The 20,082-nt window shown below is 38.9% G+C and overlaps 1 protein-coding gene across 10 annotated transcripts in view; it reads left to right on the top strand.

Moving 5' to 3' along the window:
* Positions 1-20,082, top strand: part of DNAH7 (dynein axonemal heavy chain 7) — a 391,865-nt gene that overhangs the window by 259,554 nt on the left and 112,229 nt on the right. For all 10 annotated transcript variants that reach the window (XR_013519014.1, XM_035305175.3, XM_078328052.1 and 7 more), the window contains 2 exons: positions 6,260-6,445; positions 14,647-14,810. Coding sequence is in view for 9 of the 10 variants with exons in the window: in XM_035305175.3 (XP_035161066.1) it covers positions 6,260-6,445; positions 14,647-14,810 (350 nt within the window). In the remaining variant the exon portion in view is untranslated. The remainder of the gene's footprint in view (positions 1-6,259; positions 6,446-14,646; positions 14,811-20,082) is intronic.

The following is a 20,082-nucleotide window of genomic DNA, read 5'->3' as shown; positions in this document are numbered from 1 at the left end:
GCAGTCAGCCCCAACTGAGGTACACGACCATTGCTGACATAGCCTGCCATTGCCGAGGCAACCCGGAACAACAGAGAGACTCCGCCACAGGGCGTAGCCCGGGGCAGCAGGGCGGAGACTGCAGCAGAAGGGCGAACCTCACACCAGCAGGGCGGAGCCTCGGCAGGCAAAGAGTGACTAGACTGCCTCCTAGCAGGGCAGGACAGCAAGGCGGACACTCACAAGGAAAGACCCAACCCACCCCAGACAGAGCATCTGAGAAAAAAAGAGTTTTTTTTTTATGAGTTATGTTGCAGCAGAATTAAGCATAGCAGCATAACAGCCCTGAATGAACAACAGAGCTCACAGCTCAGCACTTGAGCTCCTACAAAGTACAGACTGTCTCCTCAAGCAGCTCCCTGACCCCTCTATATCCAAAAGACTGACATTTGGCAGGCATCATTCTGGGACAAAGATAGCAGAAAAAGAAATTGGTAGCATCCCTCGCTGTTCCACAGCTGCTATAGGAGCACCCCAGACAAGCAGGGCCTGGAGTGGACCTAAGCAGTCATACAGCGAAGGGGCTAGACTGGTAGAAGGAAAACCAAGTAACAGAAATACTTCATCATCAACAATCTGGGTGTCCACTCAGAGACTCAATCGAAAAGTCAGCAACTACACAGACGACAGGTGAATAAATCCACAAAGATGGGAAGAAACCAGTGCAAAAAGGAGTAAAACACCCGAAACCAGAACACCTCGCCTCCTAGAAAGGACCAAAACTCCTCACCAGCAAGGGAACAAAGCTGGATGGAGAATGACTGTGACGGAATTGGACTTCAGAACGTGGATGATGAGAAACTTTTGTGAGTTAAAAGAACATGTTTTAAATCGATGCAAAGAAACTAAGAACCTTGAAAAAAGATTTGAGGATATGATAACAAGAATGGATACCTTAGAGAGGAATATGAATGACTTAAAGAAGCTGAAAACACAATACGAGAACTTCATGAAGCATGCACAAGTTTCAATAGCCGAATTGACCAAGCAGAAGAAAGAATATCAGAAGTCGAAGATCAACTCAATGAAATAAAATGAGAAACCAAGATCAGAGAAAAAAGCACAAAAAGGAATGAACAAAGTCTCCAAGAAATGTGGGACTATGTGAAGAGACCTAACCGATGTTTGATAGGCGTACCAGTATGTGACGAAGAGAATGAACCCAAGCTGGAAAATACTCTTCAGGACATCATCCAGGAAAATTTCCCCCACCTAACAAGACAGGCCAACACTCAAATGCAGGAAATACAGAGACCACCACAAAGATATTCCACAAGAAGAGCAACCCCAAGGCACATAATCATCAGATTCAACAAGGTTGAAATAAAGTAGAAAATACTAAGGGCAGCCAGAGAGAAAGGTCGGGTCACCCACAAAGGGAAGCCCATCAGACTCACAGCAGATCTCTCGGCAGTAACTCTACAAGCCAGAAGAGAGTGGGGTCAATATTCAACATCCTTAAAGAAAAGAACTTTCAACCCTGAATTTCATATCCTGCCAAACTGAGCTTCAGAAGTGAAGGAAAAATAAAATCCTTTGCGAACAAGCAAGTACTCAGAGATTTTGTCACCACCAGGCCTGCTTTACAAGAGCTCTTGAAAGAGGCACTACACAAAGAAAGGAACAACCAGTACCAGCCATTCAAAAATCACACTAAATGCTAAAGAGCATCAACATAATGAAGAATCTACAACAACTAACGGGCAAAACAGCCAGGTAGCATCAAAATGGCAGTATCAAATTCACACATAACAATATTAACCCTAAAGGTAAATGGACTAAATGCACCAATCAAAGGACACAGACTGGAAAATTGGATAAAAATCCAAAACCCATCAGTGTGCTGTATCCAGGAAACCCATCTCACATGCAAGGATACACAAAGGCTCAAAATAAAGGGATGGAGGAAGATTTACCAAGCAAATGGAGAGCAAAAGAAAGGAGGAGTTGCAATTCTCATCTCTGATAAAATAGACTTTAAAGCAACAAAGATCAAAAGAGACAAAGAAGGCCATTACATAATGGTAAAAGGATCGATACAAGAAGAGCTAAGGATCCTAAACATATATGGACCCAATACAGGAGCACTCAGATACATAAGGCAAGTTCTTAACAACTTACAAAGAGACTTAGACTCCCACACAATAATACTGGGAGACTTTAACACTCCACTGTCAATATTAGACAGATCAACCAGACAGAAAATCAACAAGGATATCCAGGGCTTGAACTCAGACCTGGAGCAAGCAAACCTGATAGACATTTACAGAACTCTCCACCCCAAATCCACAGAATATACATTCTTCTTAGCACCACATCACACCTACTCTAAAATTGACCACATAATTGGAAGTAAAGCACTGCTCAGCAAATGCTAAACAACTGAATTCATAACAAACAGCCTCTCAGACCATAGTGCAATCAAGTTAGAATTCAGATTTCAGAAACCAACCCAGAACCGCACAGCTTCATGGAAACTGAACAACCGGCTCTTGAATGTTGACTGGATAAACAACGAAATAAAGGCAGAAATAAAGAAGTTCTTCGAAACCAATGAGAACGAAGATACAACATGCCAGAATCTCTGGGACACATTTAAAGCAGTCTCTAGAGGAAAGTATATAGCAATAAGTGGCCATATGAGAAGAATGGAGAGATCCAAAATTGACACCCTATCGTCAAAATTGAAAGAGCTAGAGGAGCAAGATCAAAAAAACCCAAAACCCAGCAGAAGACAAGAAAAAACTAAGATCAGAGCTGAACTGAAGGAGATTGAGACACAAAAAAAATCCTTCAAAAAATCAATGAAGCCAAGCGCTGGTTTTTTGAAAAGATCAACAAAATAGACAGACCACTAGCCAGATTGATTTAAAAAAAAAGAGAGAACAACCAAATAGATGCAATAAAAAATGATAAAGGGGAAATCACCACAGATTCCACAGAAATTCAAACCATCATCAGAGAATATTACAAACAACTCTATGCACATAAACTAGTAAACCTGGAAGAAATGGACAAATTCCTGGACTCCTGTGTCCTCCCAAGCCTAAACCAGGAGGAAGCTGAAACTATGAATAGACCAATAACAAGGGCAGAAGTCAAGACAGCAATTAAGAGCGTACCACACAAAAAAAGCCCAGGTCCAGACGGGTTCACAGCCGAATTCTACCAGACACACAAAGAGGAGCTGGTACCATTTCTTCTGAAACTATTCCAAATAATCCAAAAGGAAGGAATCCTTCCCAAATCATTCTATGAGACTAATATCATCCTGATACCAAATCCTGGCAGAGACGCAACAAGAAAAGAAACCTTCAGGCCAATATCCATGATGAACATAGATGCAAAAATCTTCAATAAAATATTGGCAAGCCGATTGCAACAGCAAATCAAAAAACTTATTCATCATAATCAAGTAGGATTCATCCCGGGGATGCAAGGCTGGTTCAACATACGCAAGTCTATCAACGTAATTCACCACATAAACAGAACCAAAAACAAAAACCACATGCTTATCTCAATTGATGCAGAGAAGGCATTTGACAAAATTCAACAGCCCTTTATGCTAAAAACCCTCAATAAACTCGGTATCGATGGAATGTATCTCAAAGTAATAAAAGCTATTTAGACAAACCAATAGCCAATATCATACTGAATGGGAAAAAACTGGATGCATTCTCTTTGAAATCCGGCACTAGACAAGGATGCCCTCTCTCACCACTCCTATTCAATATAGTACTGGAAGTTCTAGCCAGAGCAATCAGGCAAGAAAAAGAAATAAAGGGTATTCAGATAGGAAAGGTGGAAGCCAAATTGTCTCTATTTGCAGACGACATGATAGTATACCTAGAAGACCCCATCGCCTCAGCCCAAAAACTCCTGAAACTGATAAGCAACTTCAGCAAAGTCTCAGGATATAAAATCAATGTGCAAAAATCACAAGCATTCCTCTACACCAATAACAGACTTAAAGAGAGCCAAATCAAGAACGAACTGCCATTCACAATTGCTACAAAAAGAATAAAATACCTTGGAATACAACTCACAAGGAACGTAAGGGACCTCTTCAAGGAAAACTACAAACCACTGCTCAACAAAATCAGAGAGGACACAAACAGATGGAGAAATATTCCATGTTCATGGTTAGGAAGAATTAATATCATAAAAATGGCTATACTGCCCAAAGTAATCTACAGAATCAATGCTATACCCAACAAGCTACCATTGACTTTCTTCACAGAACTGGAAAAAACCACCATGAACTTCATATGGAACCAAAAGAGAGCCTGCATAGCCAAGTCAATTCTAAGCAAAAAGAACACAGTGGGGGGCATCACACTACCGGATTTCAAACTATACTGCAAGGCTACAGTAATCAAAACAGCATGGTACTGGTACCAAAACAGAGATATAGACCAATGGAACAGAACAGAGGCATCAGAAGCAACACAACATATCTACAACCATACAATCTTTGATAAACCCGACAAAAACAAGCAATGGGGAAAGGATTCCCTGTTCAACAAATGGTGCTGTGAAAACTGGCTAGCCATGTGCAGAAAGCAGAAACTGGACCCCTTCATGACACCTTACACCAAAATTAACTCCAGATGGATTAAAGACTTAAACATACGACCTGGCACCATAAAAACCCTAGAAGGAAATCTAGGCAAAACCATCCAGGACATAGGAGTAGGCAAGGACTTCATGAACAAAACACCAAAAGCATTGGCAACAAAAGCCAAAATAGACAAATGGGACCTAATCAAACTCCACAGCTTCTGCACGACAAAAGAAACAGTCACTAGAGTGAATCGGCAACCAACAGAATGGGAAAAAATGTTTGCAGTTTACCCATCTGACAAAGGGCTGATATCCAGAATTTACAAAGAACTCAAACAGATTTACAGGAAAAAAACAAACAAGCCCATTCAAAAGTGGGCAAAGGATATGAACAGACACTTTACGAAAGAAGACATGTATGAGGCCAACAATCATATGAAAAAATGCACATCGTCACTGGTCATCAGAGAGATGCAAATCAAAACCACATTGAGATACCATCTCACGCCAGTTAGAATGGCGATCATTAAAAAATGTGGAGACAACAGATGCTGGAGAGGATGTGGAGAAAAAGGAACACTTTTACACTGTTGATGGGAGTGTAAATTAGTTCAACCATTGTGGAAGACAGTGTGGCGATTCCTCAAGGCCTTAGAAATAGAAATTCCATTTGACCCAGCAATCCCATTACTGGGTATATATCCAAAGGACTATAAATCATTCTACTATAAGGACACATGCACAGGAATGTTCATTGCAGCACTGTTTACAATAGCAAAGACCTGGAATCAACCCAAATGCCCATTGATGATAGACTGGATTGGGAAAATGTGGCACATATACACCATGGAATATTATGCAGCAATCAGAAATGATGAGTTCGTGTCGTTTGTAGGGACATGGATGAATCTGGAGAACATCATTCTCAACTGACACAAGAACAGAAAATGATACACTGCATATTCTCACTCATAGGCGGGTGATGAAAAAGGAGAACACATGGACACAGAGAGGGGAGTACTAAACACTGGGGTCTATTGCGGGGGAAAGGGGAGGGCCAGTGGGAGGGGGAGGAGGGGAGGGATAGCCTGGGGAGAAATGCCAAATGTGGGTGAAGGAGAGAAAGCAAACAAAACACACTGCCATGTGTGTACCTATGCAACTGTATTGCATGCTCTGCACATGTACCCCAAAACCTAAAATGCAATACAAAATTTTAAAAAAAATCATAAATTATTAAAACTCAAACATTTAACCTTTAAGATTATAATAAAATCAACCATCAGTTAAATGAAGGGAAAAGGTTTGTAGAACACTGCAAGTGCATCTAGATTATTTAAAATGGAGAGAAAACATCTATATTTGCAGAAGAATATCCTTTAATTAACATTCATTGTCTTGAACTGTGTCGTTTCTTTAAATAGGGCTGCTTTTTGCATTATACAATAAATATTCATTAATTTCATAAATTACATTAAATACTTTAAATTTACAAATTCTAAAATATTGTGGACTTTCCTATGTCATAGTGTCCTAGGAAATCCCAGACAGAAGTCTGTAATTAAAAATAATAATAATTTACTTCTCAGGGTAAAATCTTGCAGAATTTTAGGCTTACTGTACTTATAAATGATAAAAACTCACTTTTATTTTTGAGGTTGACCTGTGCAGCAAAAAATTAGAACGAGCTGAGCAGTTGATTGGAGGCCTTGGAGGTGAGAAAACTAGATGGAGCCACACAGCTCTGGACCTAGGGCAGCTGTACATCAACTTGACCGGGGATATCCTCATTTCCGCAGGAGTAGTTGCTTACCTCGGAGCCTTCACATCTACCTATAGACAGGTAGGGGATGCTGTTCCATCTCTTCCTGACCCTCTGCCCATCACAGCCAATATTACCAATATTTCGGGTTTTGTTTCACTTTGGTTTCAGTTTTTTGATAAGTACAAGGAGGAAGTTTTTTTTGTTTGTTTTGTTTTTTTGAGATTGAGTTTCGCTCTTGTTACCCAGGCTGGAGTGCAATGGCGCGATCTCGGCTGACCGCAACCTCCACCTCCTGGGTTCAGGCAATTCTCTTGCCTCAGCCTCCTGAGTAGCTGGGATTACAGGCACGTGTTACCGTGCCCAGCTAATTTTTTGTATTTTTAGTAGAGACGAGGTTTCACCATGTTGACTAGGATGGTCTCGAGATCTTGACCTCGTGATCCACCTTCCTCGGCCACCCAAAGTGCTGGGATTACAGGCGTGAGCCACCACGCCCGGCCAAGGAGGAAGATATTTTTAAGTAATTTCTACTTATGGATTTTAGTTATTCTATAAATTAGCTGGTTAGCCAAATGGTGCCATGTAATATACTCTTCAAAGATCTAATTGTTTTAAAAACAGAAGTGTCTACTTTAAAATGTAATGTGAAAATGGGGAGTCTCTGAACCTATTCTAGTGTGGGGCTTCCTGATTAAAAATAAAAAGAAAATAAAGTAAGGGGAAGATTTTAGATTCCACTGATAAAATCTCAGTTCCTAAGCAAGTATTGTAAAAAAGGTATAAGAACTGTGTGTGTGTGTGTGTGTGTGTGTGTGTACACTTCACAACTGTTTCCTATCAGTCTCCATAGTAAGCCATTTCAAAATCATTTCAGAGAATGAAATTTGAGGGGTGGAAAAGGTGAGCCTGCCTAAAACCTGTTAATAAGTGGCTTTATTCCTTAGAAAACAAACCCCATGTTCCCTGCTTTGCTTCCCATTTCTCTGACTGATTCTGCCTCTTTCTTCTCACTGGCCCAACACCTAACCCTAAAAGTTAATCCTAATTATTCTTCCTGTTTTTCTCTTCTGTTTTTTAGTTTTTTACGGAATGAGAGACTCGGCATACTCTTCAGCTCTTTTTAGAAAAATGGAATTGGAATCCAACCTGGGTGATGGCCCTATCAAAGCAGGCAGAGAGATTTAGAAAAATTAAGATAACTAAAAGAAAAACAGGGTGGGATGATAATGAGAATAAAAGAAGGGAGAAATTCAGAACATTTGGCAGTAGTTTTTGGTGTCAAGCAAGAAAGAGCATGTGTTAAATCCCCTTTGTGGAGGGGTTTATCTTATCACTGAGCATTGGCTTGCACGTGGTCTCAGTTGAGCCTCACTTAATTTCAGAACTGTCTCCTAAGGAGGGTGGACTCTTGGTGCCACTGTTATGCTTTAATTGGTGTTATCGTTTTTAACTCAGTGTTTGAAATCCTCACCTACATAGTTCCTCTGTCTGCATCCTAATTTAGCCCTCTTCCTACTCTTCTACATTGACACTTTGAACAATAAAAGGAGTAGCTTCAGCCACCCTTACCTTACCTGCTGGTCCAGAGCACACCCCTAGGTGGCTGCACTGCTTCTGACTAGCATTCTAGAGCTAATCAGAAAGTGTATTAGCACTACCCAGTGCACTAGCAAAATCCAGTGTACCCAATGCTTGAAGAGCTACATGTACCATCCCTCCCAGGCCCTCTCCGACAGACTCACTCCAAGGAACTGCATCTTTTGACTTTGCCATCACCTGGCTACTATCTAGATGGGAGGCTTCTAGTCAGACCATCACACAAATGCTTCAGGGGTGCCTTAAGCACCTGAACTGAGACCTTGGAAATTTACTGATAGACACAAAGCCGCATTCAACTTAGACACAAGACTTGGCAAAGCTCAGAGTTTCTCTGTGAACTCATTCACTGTCCAAACACTTGATTCTGGCAGTCACATCATCCCACACCACCTCATCTCTGTGAAGGCAGTCTTCTTTCTTCCTTGCTTCACTGGGTCAACCTAAGTTTTTACTTTCCTTACCCAGTCTCTCATGTCACCATTCCTTCCTGTGGATTAATTCTTGGAGTCCTACCTTCTCATCTTTACTTTTTTATCTGTTTCTCTCAGGTCAAGACAGCTAGCAATTTATTTCCCATCAAAACTGTCTCATTCAATTCTCAGCAAAAGGGTTGGAAGGCAACATAAGGGCTCTGCCCAGAGCCCCTGCTGGCTTCTGTGTGCTTTCACACCCAACAACTATCACCTGTGGCTTTTTCTGTCAGGCTACCCTTGTGTTCTTAGAACCCACTTTACCCAATGTTTGGAGAGCAAGGAGTGCCTGGGAATGTACTTCCTCTTCAGCAACCCTTAATGAATCATTGAAGTGAGCATGGCAGTCTCTCTCCCTTCCCTCTGGTTGGGACAGCTCCAAGGAATAGCTTACACTACAGAGGTTTCCTGTGGCGTCTAACTGAGGCCACCTACTGCAGAACTTAGGCTGCTCCCTCACCCTTTGTTGGCTCCTACACCTCCTTGCCCTGCTTCCCCCTGCATCCTTTCCTCAGCATGTCACTTCACATGAATCTTCATCCCAGAGTCTGCTTCAGGGAACCCAAGCTAAGAGGCCTTACAACATTTGGTCCTTTTCTGACATCAAAAGGTTTCAAGTCTCTGAATATCAAGGACCCTCAATAAATAACTGCATTTCCCCTCCAACCTTGAATCTGAGTAGTTGTCAATTACTTCTCAACTCTTTTGTAGAGTTCCTGGCACTTTTTATAAATAAAACATAGAAAACTTCAATTCTCCCAGAATAACTGGGCCCATAGCACTCAACTGCAATGCCTGTGCCACCTCCCAAAACAGAACCCTACAGTGCTATTAAGAACATGTGAGCCCTGGATTTGAATTAATTTAAACCTTCCAATTGACCTTTTCTCTGCCAATAACCAAAGTCAAAACTGTTTTAATGGTCTTGGGTATTTTCACTGAGATGACACTCTTAATAGCCAGTTTTCCACTTGTACCATGTCTCTCTCTCTCTCTCTCTCTCTCTCATTTTTCATAACCATATGCCAGCAAATCCATCATCTATCTCATCACCTGATTACCAGCCAAGACCACTGGCTTGAATTTTGAGATGCTTGTTCAGAGTCCTCCATGCTCGTTTTGGTTATTCTCTGATATTACGCCCTTATAGGCATGTAATTAGGCTTCTTAAATTGCTAGTCCAGAGTTCATCTGTGGTAACATACTAAACCTGTGAACTCTGCAGAGCATTCTGCAGAAACTATTGCTTCTATTTTCTCTACTTCTTTGCTGTGTTGTGGGCTAGCATGCCTACTCCAGCATCAAGCTAAATCCAAGAAAGCTTGCAGACCTCTCCAAAATGGCTGTAGGTCAACCTACAGCATGAAAACAAATAGAATAAAACATTCCAGTAGTGCTAGGAGAGGTGGCTCACACCTATAATCCCAGCACTTTGGGAGGCCTAGGTGGGCAGATTGCTTGAGCTCAGGAGTTTGAGACCAGCCTGGACAACATAGTAAAACCCCTTCTCTACAAAAAATACAAAAAAAAAAAAAAAAAAGCCGGGCATGGTGATGTGTGCCCATAGTCCCAGTACTGCTTAGAGGCTGAGGTGGGAGGATTGCTTGAGGCCAGGAGGCAGAGATTGCTGTGAGCTAAGATCATGCCATTGCACTCCAGCCTGGTGACAGAGTGAGACTCCATCTCAAAAAAAACCATTAAATTTAAAAAATATGGGGCCAGGCATGGTGGCTCACGCCTGTAATCCCAGCACTTTGGGAGGCCGAGGCGGGTGGATCACAAGGTCAACAGATCAAGACCATCCTGGTCAACATGGTGAAACCCCGTCTCTACTAAAAATACAAAAAATTAGCTGGGCACGGTGGCGCGTGCCTGTAATCCCAGCTACTCAGGAGGCTGAGGCAGGAGAATTGCCTGAACCCAGGAGGCGGAGGTTGCGGTGAGCCAAGATCGCACCATTGCACTCCAGCCTGGGTAACAAGCAAAACTCCGTCTCAAAAAAAAAAATTTTTTTTAATATAATAAAACATGCCAGAAGCAACTGTCTGCAGAACTCAAATTGGAAATGCTATCTGTCCCTCCTCCCTACATAGCAATACCATCTGTTCCTCATATCAACAACCAAATAAAACAGCCAGATTATATTTATTAAGTATTTATGATAGGCAGAACTTTGGCCCCTATGATCTTCACCTCTGAGTGTTATACCTGTAACTATGCCACGTTACATGGCAAAGGGACTTTGCAGATGGAATTATGGTTGCTAGTCAGCTGAGCTTAAAGTAGGAGGATCATCTTTGGTTATCTTGGACTTCACTATAAGACAAGTCTGAAATGTCTTTTTTGAGCAAGAGTAAGGAAGTACCCAGAGAAAGATGGGGCCATGTCAAAAGAACACAAAATTTAGCTTAAGGGTATTCCCACTGGCCAAATTTTGGACAATTTCAGCATCACAATAAATAGTGCCAGTAACATATAATTCATTAGATAAAATGTGAAAAAGATGAATCTATGCTGACATAAATTAATAATGAAAAAATGGAATGTTTGAAAAAAAAAACAGGACATTTTCATGGTTACAAGTTATCTCCCTGCAGAATCTTATTACCTGCAAAGGGAATGGGGAAAAGAGCAATTTAGCAGTTGGGAGGCTATAATATATTTCACAAGTGCTGTCTTAACTATTTTAAATAATAGCTAAAAACTTGGAATTCTTTCTCGTGGGCAGTGTGCTAAGCCCTCACCCCAACCATTTTCTTTAATTAGGCTTGAACACTCCTGGGTTACAACAGTGAGCTTCCAGAGGCCCCCAGATACCAGAGACAGCCCCTTCTTCCTTGCACCCACAGAATGATTCAGAATACCCAATCCCCAGGAAACCTATGAAACCCAGCTGATTCCATCCCATTTACCACATATGAACTGCCTCCCACAGCTCTGGCTTGCTGCTACTCTGTCTCCTGACAACACCCCATGTGGCCCTATGTACGACCTTCTCTCATTTGGAGCTGTAACTAACAGAGTTCCGCCTTTCATTTATCTGAGTGTCTTTGCATTGCATCCCACCATCTGAAGAATCTATAATCACACATAAGCTCATATAATTATGAGACAGAAGCCTGGCAGACAACACTTTAATCAAGTGACAAAAATTAGTGTAATCAGTAAATGAACAATTTGAAATTGTGTGCCATCTGATAGATGCAATGAGAAGAGCACATGATTTCTGTGATATTCCTGCCAAAGATGCAAAACCCGAAATGAATCATGATGGAACATCATACAGACCCAGTTGTGGGGCATTCTACATAATATTAACGGGCTTATCAAGGTCATGAATGTCATCAATTCCCCCAAAACCATGATGGCCTTTCTTGTGCAAACCTCAAGGAATGTTGGTCCAGCCTACTTAGCAAGAGCCTGAGGGAGATGAAAGTGCCCAGCACGTTCTCTCAGCCAGCGCCATCTATGAGCATCCAACACCCTCACCAACCCAGAGGCTGGTACCAACACCATACATATCCACCTTCCTTTTGCCTTCTTCTGTTTTCTCTCCAGTTATGTCTTTCCCTATTTCTGAAATATTTGATCTGTAAACTCAACTTGGACGTTGACTTCTGACTTTCTGAATAGGAACCTTGGCTTGTAGTACCTTCCTGGTTCCTGCACATCCTGTAGACTGTCCCCCAGGTAGAGTCTCACAAACTGCAGTGTGTGCCCTGATCCTTGTTGGCACTGAAATGCCCTGCTATGGCCCCTCACAGGGCATGTGAGTCAGAAGTAAATGTTTTCTATCTCTCCTACTGGTTCAAAATGGATTTACTTTTCTATCATTGTATGTGCTAGATATTTGTAACATAAAATACTTAGAAAAATGTGGTGGTCCTAATGACTCTGTAAAGTGATGCTTTATGAAAAATATGGTGGTCCTAATGACTCTGTAAAGTGATGCTTTATTGTTCTTTTTTTTAACTCTTAGGTTCAGGGGTACACATGTAGGTATTTTACATAAGTAAATTGTGTGTCAACCTTCTCTCATCCAGGTAATAAGCTTAGTATCTGGTAGGTAGTTTTTCAGTCTTCACCCTCTTCCCACCCTCCATCCTCAAGTAGGTCCCAGTGTCTATTGCTCCCTTTGTGTCCATGTGTTCTCATCATTTAGCTCCCACGTATAAGTGAGAACATAGAGTATTTGCTTTTCTTTCCCTGCATTAGTTTGCTTAGGTTAATGGTCTCCAGTTACACCCACTTTGCTGCAGAGGGCATGATCTTATTCTTTTTTATGGTTGCATAGTATTCTGTGGTGTATATGTACCATTTGGGTTGATTCTATGTCTTTGCTATTGTGAATAGTGCTGCAGTGAACATACACATGTATTAGGTTTCTCTAGAGGGACAGAACTAATAGGATAGATACATATATAAAGGGAGTTTATTAAGTAGTATTAACGTGAAGGATCAGAAGGTCCCACAATAGGCTGTCTGCAAGCTGAGGAGCAAGGAAGCCAGTCTGAGTCCCAAAGCTGAGGAACTTGGAGTCTGATGTTCAAGGACAGGAAACCTCCAGCATGGGAGAAAGATACAGGCTGAAAGTCTAAGCCAGTGTAGCCTTTTCACATTTTTTCTGCCTGCTTTATATACTGGCTGTGCTGGCAGTTGATTAGATGGTGCCTACCCAGATTAAGTGTGGGTCTGTCTTTCCCAGCCTACTGACTCAAATGTTAATCTCTTTGGTAACATCGTCACAGACATACCCAGGATCAATGGTTTGCATCCTTAAGTCCAATCAAGTTGACACTCAGTATTAACCATCACAGCATGCATGTGTCCTTATTGTAGAACAATTTGTATTTCTTTGGGCATATATCCAGTAGTGGGATTGTTGGGTTGAATAATAGTTTTAAGTTTTTTGAGAAATCACTACACTGCTCTGTACAATGGCTGAACTAATTTACATTCTCACTAGTGGTATATAAGCAGTCCCATTTCTTCACAACCTCATCAGCATCGGCTGTTTGTTCACTTTTAGCAAAAGCCATTCTTATTGGTTGGTATGAGATGGCATCTCATTGTGGTTTTGATTTACATTTCTCTAATGATTAGTGATGTTGAGCATTTTTTCATATCCTTATGGCTACGTATATGTCTCCTGTTGAGAAGTGTCTGTTCATGTCCTTTGCCTACTTTTTAATGGGGTTGTTTGGTTTTTGCTTATTAATTTAAGTCCCTTATAGATTCTAGATATAGACCTTTGTCAGATGCATAGATTGCAAATGTTTTCTCCCCATTTTGTATGTTGTCTCTTTACGCTTCTGATAGTTTATTTTGCTGTACAGAAGCTCCTTAGTTTAAATAGGTCTTATTTGTCATTTTTTGGGTTTTGTCATGATTGTTTTTGGCATCCTTGCCATTTAAATCTTTACCAGGACCTATGTCTAGAATGGTATTTCCTAGGTTTTCTTCTAAGGTTTTATAGGTTTAGGTTTTACATAGAAGTCCTTAATCCATCTTAAGTTGATTTTTGTATATGGTGTAATAAAGGGGTCCAATTTCAGTCTTCTGCATATGGCTAGCCAGGTATCCTAGCACCATTTATTGAATAGGAAGTCCCTTCCCCATTGCTTATTTTTATCGACTCTGTCAAAGATCAGATGCTTGTAGGTGTACAGCTTTATTTCTCTGCTCTCTATTCTGTTCCGTTGGTCTATGTGTCTGTTTTTGCACTGGTATCATGCTGTTTTGGTTATTGGAGCCTTGCAGTATAGTTCAAAGTCAGATATTGTGATGCTGCTGGCTTTGTTCCTTTTGCTTAGGATGGCTTTGGCTATTCAGACTCTTTGTTGGTTCCATATGAATTTTAGAATTTTTTTTCCAAATTCTGTGAAAAATGTCGTTGGTAATTTGATAGGGATAGCATTGAAAATGAAGCTTTAGAATAACAATTGGTAATTATTTTTTCCAGATACAAAATTATGACTTAAGCACTTAATCTAGACTTTATCTCAACATTGAATATGTTGAGTACATGGCTGACCTTCTAAGTTAGAATTTTATTTGAAATAAGAATCTGAGAAACACAAATCATTTTTGAGGTAGAGTTTCCACAATGGTTTGTTAAATCAATGAATAAGGTATAAATGGAAGAATTACAAAGCATGCTTTTGGTAACTGCCAGTCTCATTTCTTTATTTTTCTGTATATGTTCTAAAGAACCAAACTAAGGAGTGGACAACTTTGTGCAAAGGAAGAAATATCCCCTGTTCAGATGATTATTCCCTTATGGGTACCCTGGGAGAAGCTGCGACAATTCGAACTTGGAATATTGCTGGATTACCTTCTGACTCATTTTCCATTGATAATGGGATAATCATAATGTAAGAAAATTTTTTTCACAAATGGTGTTTATCAAATAATCAGTAGATTTATCTGTGTTCCTTCTAATAATTTTAGGTAGCGAACTTTTACAGTATTAAAAAATGACTCCACTAATTAGTGAAATTAAGTATGAATAATCACTTTCTTCTCCTATTATTATAATAGTTGAGTATTAGACACATAAGTAAACAAACCAACCAGATGACATTTACTTAATTTTTAAAAATTAATTTTTAGCAAATAGAGCAAAACCCTGCCTTAAGTAAGGGAAGTCCAAAATTTTCATTCCCATAAAATATAGGGTTTTGTTATTAGAGGTTAACGAAGTGTGCAGCAGTGCATCATTGATGGTGATTCTGCAGATGTTCCGAATTCTGTCTTAGTCTGTAGTGTGGGACTATTTAAAATTAGATGGATGTATTTCTGGGTCCTATCCTGATAGGGATTAGTAGCCATTATACCTGTAATTGCCTGATTAGTAGGGAAATCCTGTGTAGACTGGGCTGGGAGATTATTAAAGGTTTGTCTGCCTCACCCTTTCCTCAAGGTCTCACATCCCAGAAACCAAGGACTTCAGCCTATCACAGTGTGAGGACAACCTTCTTATTTCCAAGTTTACATTACCATGAGCCTTTTATCACTCAGCCAGTTTTCTTGGGGTTTTAGCATGTTAACAATAGCACAGATATTTCCTACCTCTGTGTTACATGACTATTTTGACTAGTTGTTAGGTTACTGTGCAAAAGTAACTGATATGATGGTACTTTTTAAAGTAAAAATGGTTGTGGCATGTGAACTTTTAAAATAGAAGTAAACACTAAATGTGGAGACTTTCCTAAGTTTTATGTATGTAGTAATTATGAAAATCATTTTACAAATTAAAACTCTGGTGAACACATTTGCTTTTCAGTAAATTATCCTGATAATGGATTTCTTTAACATTTATTTACTAAATTGTTTTATAAGAATTTGAGGTATGTGCAATATGATTATAAAATAAAACAAGATAAAATCTGATGAGACCACCTAGGGGAAGTTAAAGGAGTCGTTACTGTTAGAATTTGAGACAAGCTAATCCCTAAAGCTGGGCCCTACATTAAATTCAAAGTTTTCCAATAACTAAGGCAAAAAGAAAAAGCTGTATCACATGGTTCTTGTGTGTTCACAAAATAAACTGTAGCTAGAGAGACCAAGGAGCTAAAGTTAAATTTAATTAATTTGTCTTTTTGAAGAAAAGATTACAAAGCTTTACTTTGGGGAACTAAAATACTGGGTACTCTGATCCAATATTCTCAGTTAATCCAAGGAGAAATTAGATAATCTAGATTAATGATAAATATGTGCATTAGCTGGCTGCTAAAATAAAGATTTTAGCAGATTTTTAAGTGCCTTTTACCAAGCACAGAATGGAAGCTCATTGTTGAATTACTTAACATGTGGCATGCAAACAGTTTGTGTTGATATTTAGTGTTAGAATATACCTTACAGATTGACACAGGTGGGAGATTTTTGAAATTTTGGAAGTCTAACATTTACTCTCCCTTTTGTCTAGCTGAACCAATTAACTAAAGCATAATAATAGTCAAATGTCTGCTGCTTTTGTTATTGTTACTGTTTTTATCGCAGAAAAGAGCTTTAGCTCTCTCAAGCTCTTGTGAAAGTAGCTGGTCATGTCCTACATATTGGTAGTTACTGAAATGATAGTCATTATTTTGACTTGCAATTTATATATTATGGTTCTTTCTAGCAGGATATCTACAACTACTTTATCCATCATCAGAGGCCAAATTGCATCTTACTTTGTAGCAAATTAATATACCCTTACATTTGAGTCTAGCATATTTCAAAAATAATGGAACTGTTGATGCATATATCTGCATATAAGATCCTAAACTGTTCAGTGATTATTTTTCAAGACAACACACTCGCATTTTGGGAGGGATGGAGATAGAAAATGATGTTAATGATTCACAGCTCCTATATCTTTACTATTCATTTGTAAAAATGTTGAAATGTTAGCAAAAAGTTATGGTAGCAACTATACTAAGAAGAAAATATTAATAATATTCATTTTTGGCTTCTTTTTCCAATATATTTTGATAATCTTACTTTCAGTAAATAGGTTTAGAATGATCACTTTGAAATATCAGCTAAGTATCTTTTTTACCTGTGCAGTGCTTGACAATGATAATATCTAATATTGAGCACTTACTGAAGACCTAATCCTGTGCTAAGTGTTTTTCACATATTATCTCAGCTAAGTGAAGATGATTATTTAGGAAAACTGGAATCATCTATAAAATTTGGGCAAGTTAGAAAATAATTAACTTTTGGAGCAATTGACACCTAAAGGTCCCTGTCTAATTAAAATTTCAAAGGCTAGTGATAACATTAAATGTAATTATAATGTATCTAAACATTTCCCGGGTAAAGGATTAGGATTGTTTAACATCTTGGTAAGTAGATCAGACCTATATTTGATGTAACTCTTCTTTTTTAAAAAGTAAGTTTTCATTTCTATAGGAGAGAGATATATTGGGTTTTATTCAGTAGCAATAAAAACTGAGAATAACAGTACTTTGTCTGTTTTTATGAATTTATGTGTGTGTGTAAAAAGGAAAATATCAAAACTTTGAAATGTACTGCTGCTTTTTATTCAAAATCTGTGTTCTGCTGTGAATGTGTATTTTCACTGAAGACTGCTGTGAATGTGTATTTTCACTGTTAGAAGTCTGTATTTTCAAAAAATCCGCAAAAGCACCAAATAACAATCCTCTCTAGACAGTAACGAAAGAATACACACTGTCAAAACTTGGAACATTGAGTGCTATAAAAATTCAATTTCCTTTTGGGAATCACTGATTTTAAAGCCTTTGTAGATTCAAGAATGTTTGATAGCAGAAGTAAGAGAAAGGTTATGTGGAGAAAAACATTTTCTTGTTAAAACAAAACAAAACAAAATAATAATGGAAAAGTAAGCAAGTAAATACAGTGCTTGTTCATTTTGAATTCAGTATTTGTATTCATCTAAAGAGTGAAGCTATTTAAATCCGTTTGTTGCATACAGTTTTCCACAATTGTTGGTATAGTTTTTTAAACAACCATTTTCTTTCCATCTACACTGAAGAATATCTCCTTTAAAATTTTATCCATCTAATATGTTATTCTGTGGAAGCCCAAATCTTTAAAATTGGATATTAGCTGAAGTCACAAACATCCTGTCTTTGAATAGAAAAAGATGTTACATTAAGACTATTGTCCGGGGAAAATAAGTTTGATATAGTTATTAACTGGATATTGAACAAAACATCTGTTTGTGTATAACTACACCCACACATATATAGGGAGAGAGAGAGTTGCGGGTGGAGGGAAGAGAAAGAGAGACAATGGAGATACACAATTGTTCCAACACAATTTGTTGAAAACATTATCCTTTTTAAAAAACAGATTGCCTTTACACCTTTTTTTTTTTTTGGCTATGCAATGCAAAATAATCCTTTTCGGTTTTACTGAGGTGGCTGATCGCTTCAACCGCTTCACGACCAAATCTACCTTTAAACTGGAATTCAGTGGCTGACCCAGCCCCAGCCTCACCTTTCTCGTTTGCACCAGGGGGCACAGCACTCCGTCTGTTAGGAACTCTGTCTGCTTCCCCTCTTGTGAGTCTTGCAGGTCGGTCACCCTCCAGACCTTTAGGCTGAGGCCTGCCCGTCTCTGGACGGTTACAGCGTACGGTGGCAGGCACAGTTTCTGGGGGTGGATGAAGGTAATCACGGAGATACTGGATACCCTCATTGGTAAGGCACCAGTAGAAATGTCTCCAGGCAAACTGTTCCTTCACGTAGCCTCAGGACTTGAGAGACTGCATGGCCTTCATGACAGGAAGGTTGGGCACATTCTTGTCTGCCAGCTGTGGGTGCTTAGGCATGAGGACATTCTTTTGGGCAACGATGACTTGCTCCTTAAAAAGGAGTTCATAAATGGCAATCCTTCTTAGGCATCAACATCTCGGCGGCTGTAGGGCCGGGAACAGGGCTGGAAAGGAAGCGCTCTACATCTTTGTTGAAAATTATTGGTTCATATACATGTGGGTTTGTTGCTGAGTTCTCTGTTCCATTGACCTATATGTGTTGATGTAAATACTGTATTTCTTTGATTATTGAAGCATACTAAGTCTCAAAGTCAGGTAGTGTAGCTTTCATGTTTGTTCTTTTTCAAAATTGTTTTGTCTAGTTGTTACTTCTAAATATAAATTTTAGAATCAATTTTTAAATGACCACACACGATCTTGCTGGGATTTTTATTGGTACTAACTGAATCTACAGATCAATTTGAGAAGAATTGACAACTTAGTACGTTTTCTAACATATAAACACAGTGTATTCCTTCATGTACTTAGGTCTTCTTTGATTTCTTTCATCAGTGTTTTGTTGTTAGATTTATACCCAATATTTCTTTTTTTCTGTGTGGTACTTAAAAGATTGTGTTCAGTTGTTCATTGAGAAAGTAGTTTATTTTTAAATACTGACTTTTTACCCTGTAGCTTCATAAATTCATTTATTCTAGGACCTTTTATGCAGATTTATTGGGATATTTTATATGTAGACAATCATGCTGTCTGCAATTAGTGACAGTTTAGCTTATTACTTCCTAATCTGTATACCTTTTCATTCTTTTTATTAGCTTGTTGCACTGACAAGGGCTTCCAGTATAATGATGAATAGGGTTGATGAACTCTGACACTGTTGCCTTTTACCTAATCTTAGAGAAAATCAGTCTTTTACTATCGTATATGGTATTAGCTATAGGTTTTGTAACTCCTTTGTATCATGTGAAAGAAACTCCCTTCTATTCCTAGTTTGCTGATGGTTTTTAATATTAATGGATGTTAAATTTTGTCCAATGTTTTTTCTGCATCTATTGAGTTGATCCTATACTTTCTATTTTATGTTTAGTCTGTTAATATGGTAAACTATATTGATTGATTTTTTTAATATTGAACTAGCCTTGCATTTCCAGATTAAACTCTCCTTGGTCATAATGTATTCTCCTATTTATATATTTTTGGATTCAATTTGCTAATGTGATTTGAAGAGTTTTGCATTTATGTTCATGAGGGATATTGATCTGTGTTTTTTGTTGTAATGTCTGTACGGTTTTGGTTTCAGAGTAATGCTGGACTCACAAAAGGAATTGAGAAGTCTTCTCTCCTATTTTCTGGAAGAACTCATATAGAATTAGAATTAATTCTTCCTTAAACGTTTGCTAGAA

This window comes from Callithrix jacchus, chromosome 6, assembly GCF_049354715.1.
Source record: "Callithrix jacchus isolate 240 chromosome 6, calJac240_pri, whole genome shotgun sequence".
Taxonomy (NCBI): Eukaryota; Metazoa; Chordata; class Mammalia; order Primates; family Cebidae; genus Callithrix; species Callithrix jacchus.
This window is presented reverse-complemented; position numbering and strand designations above follow the sequence as displayed.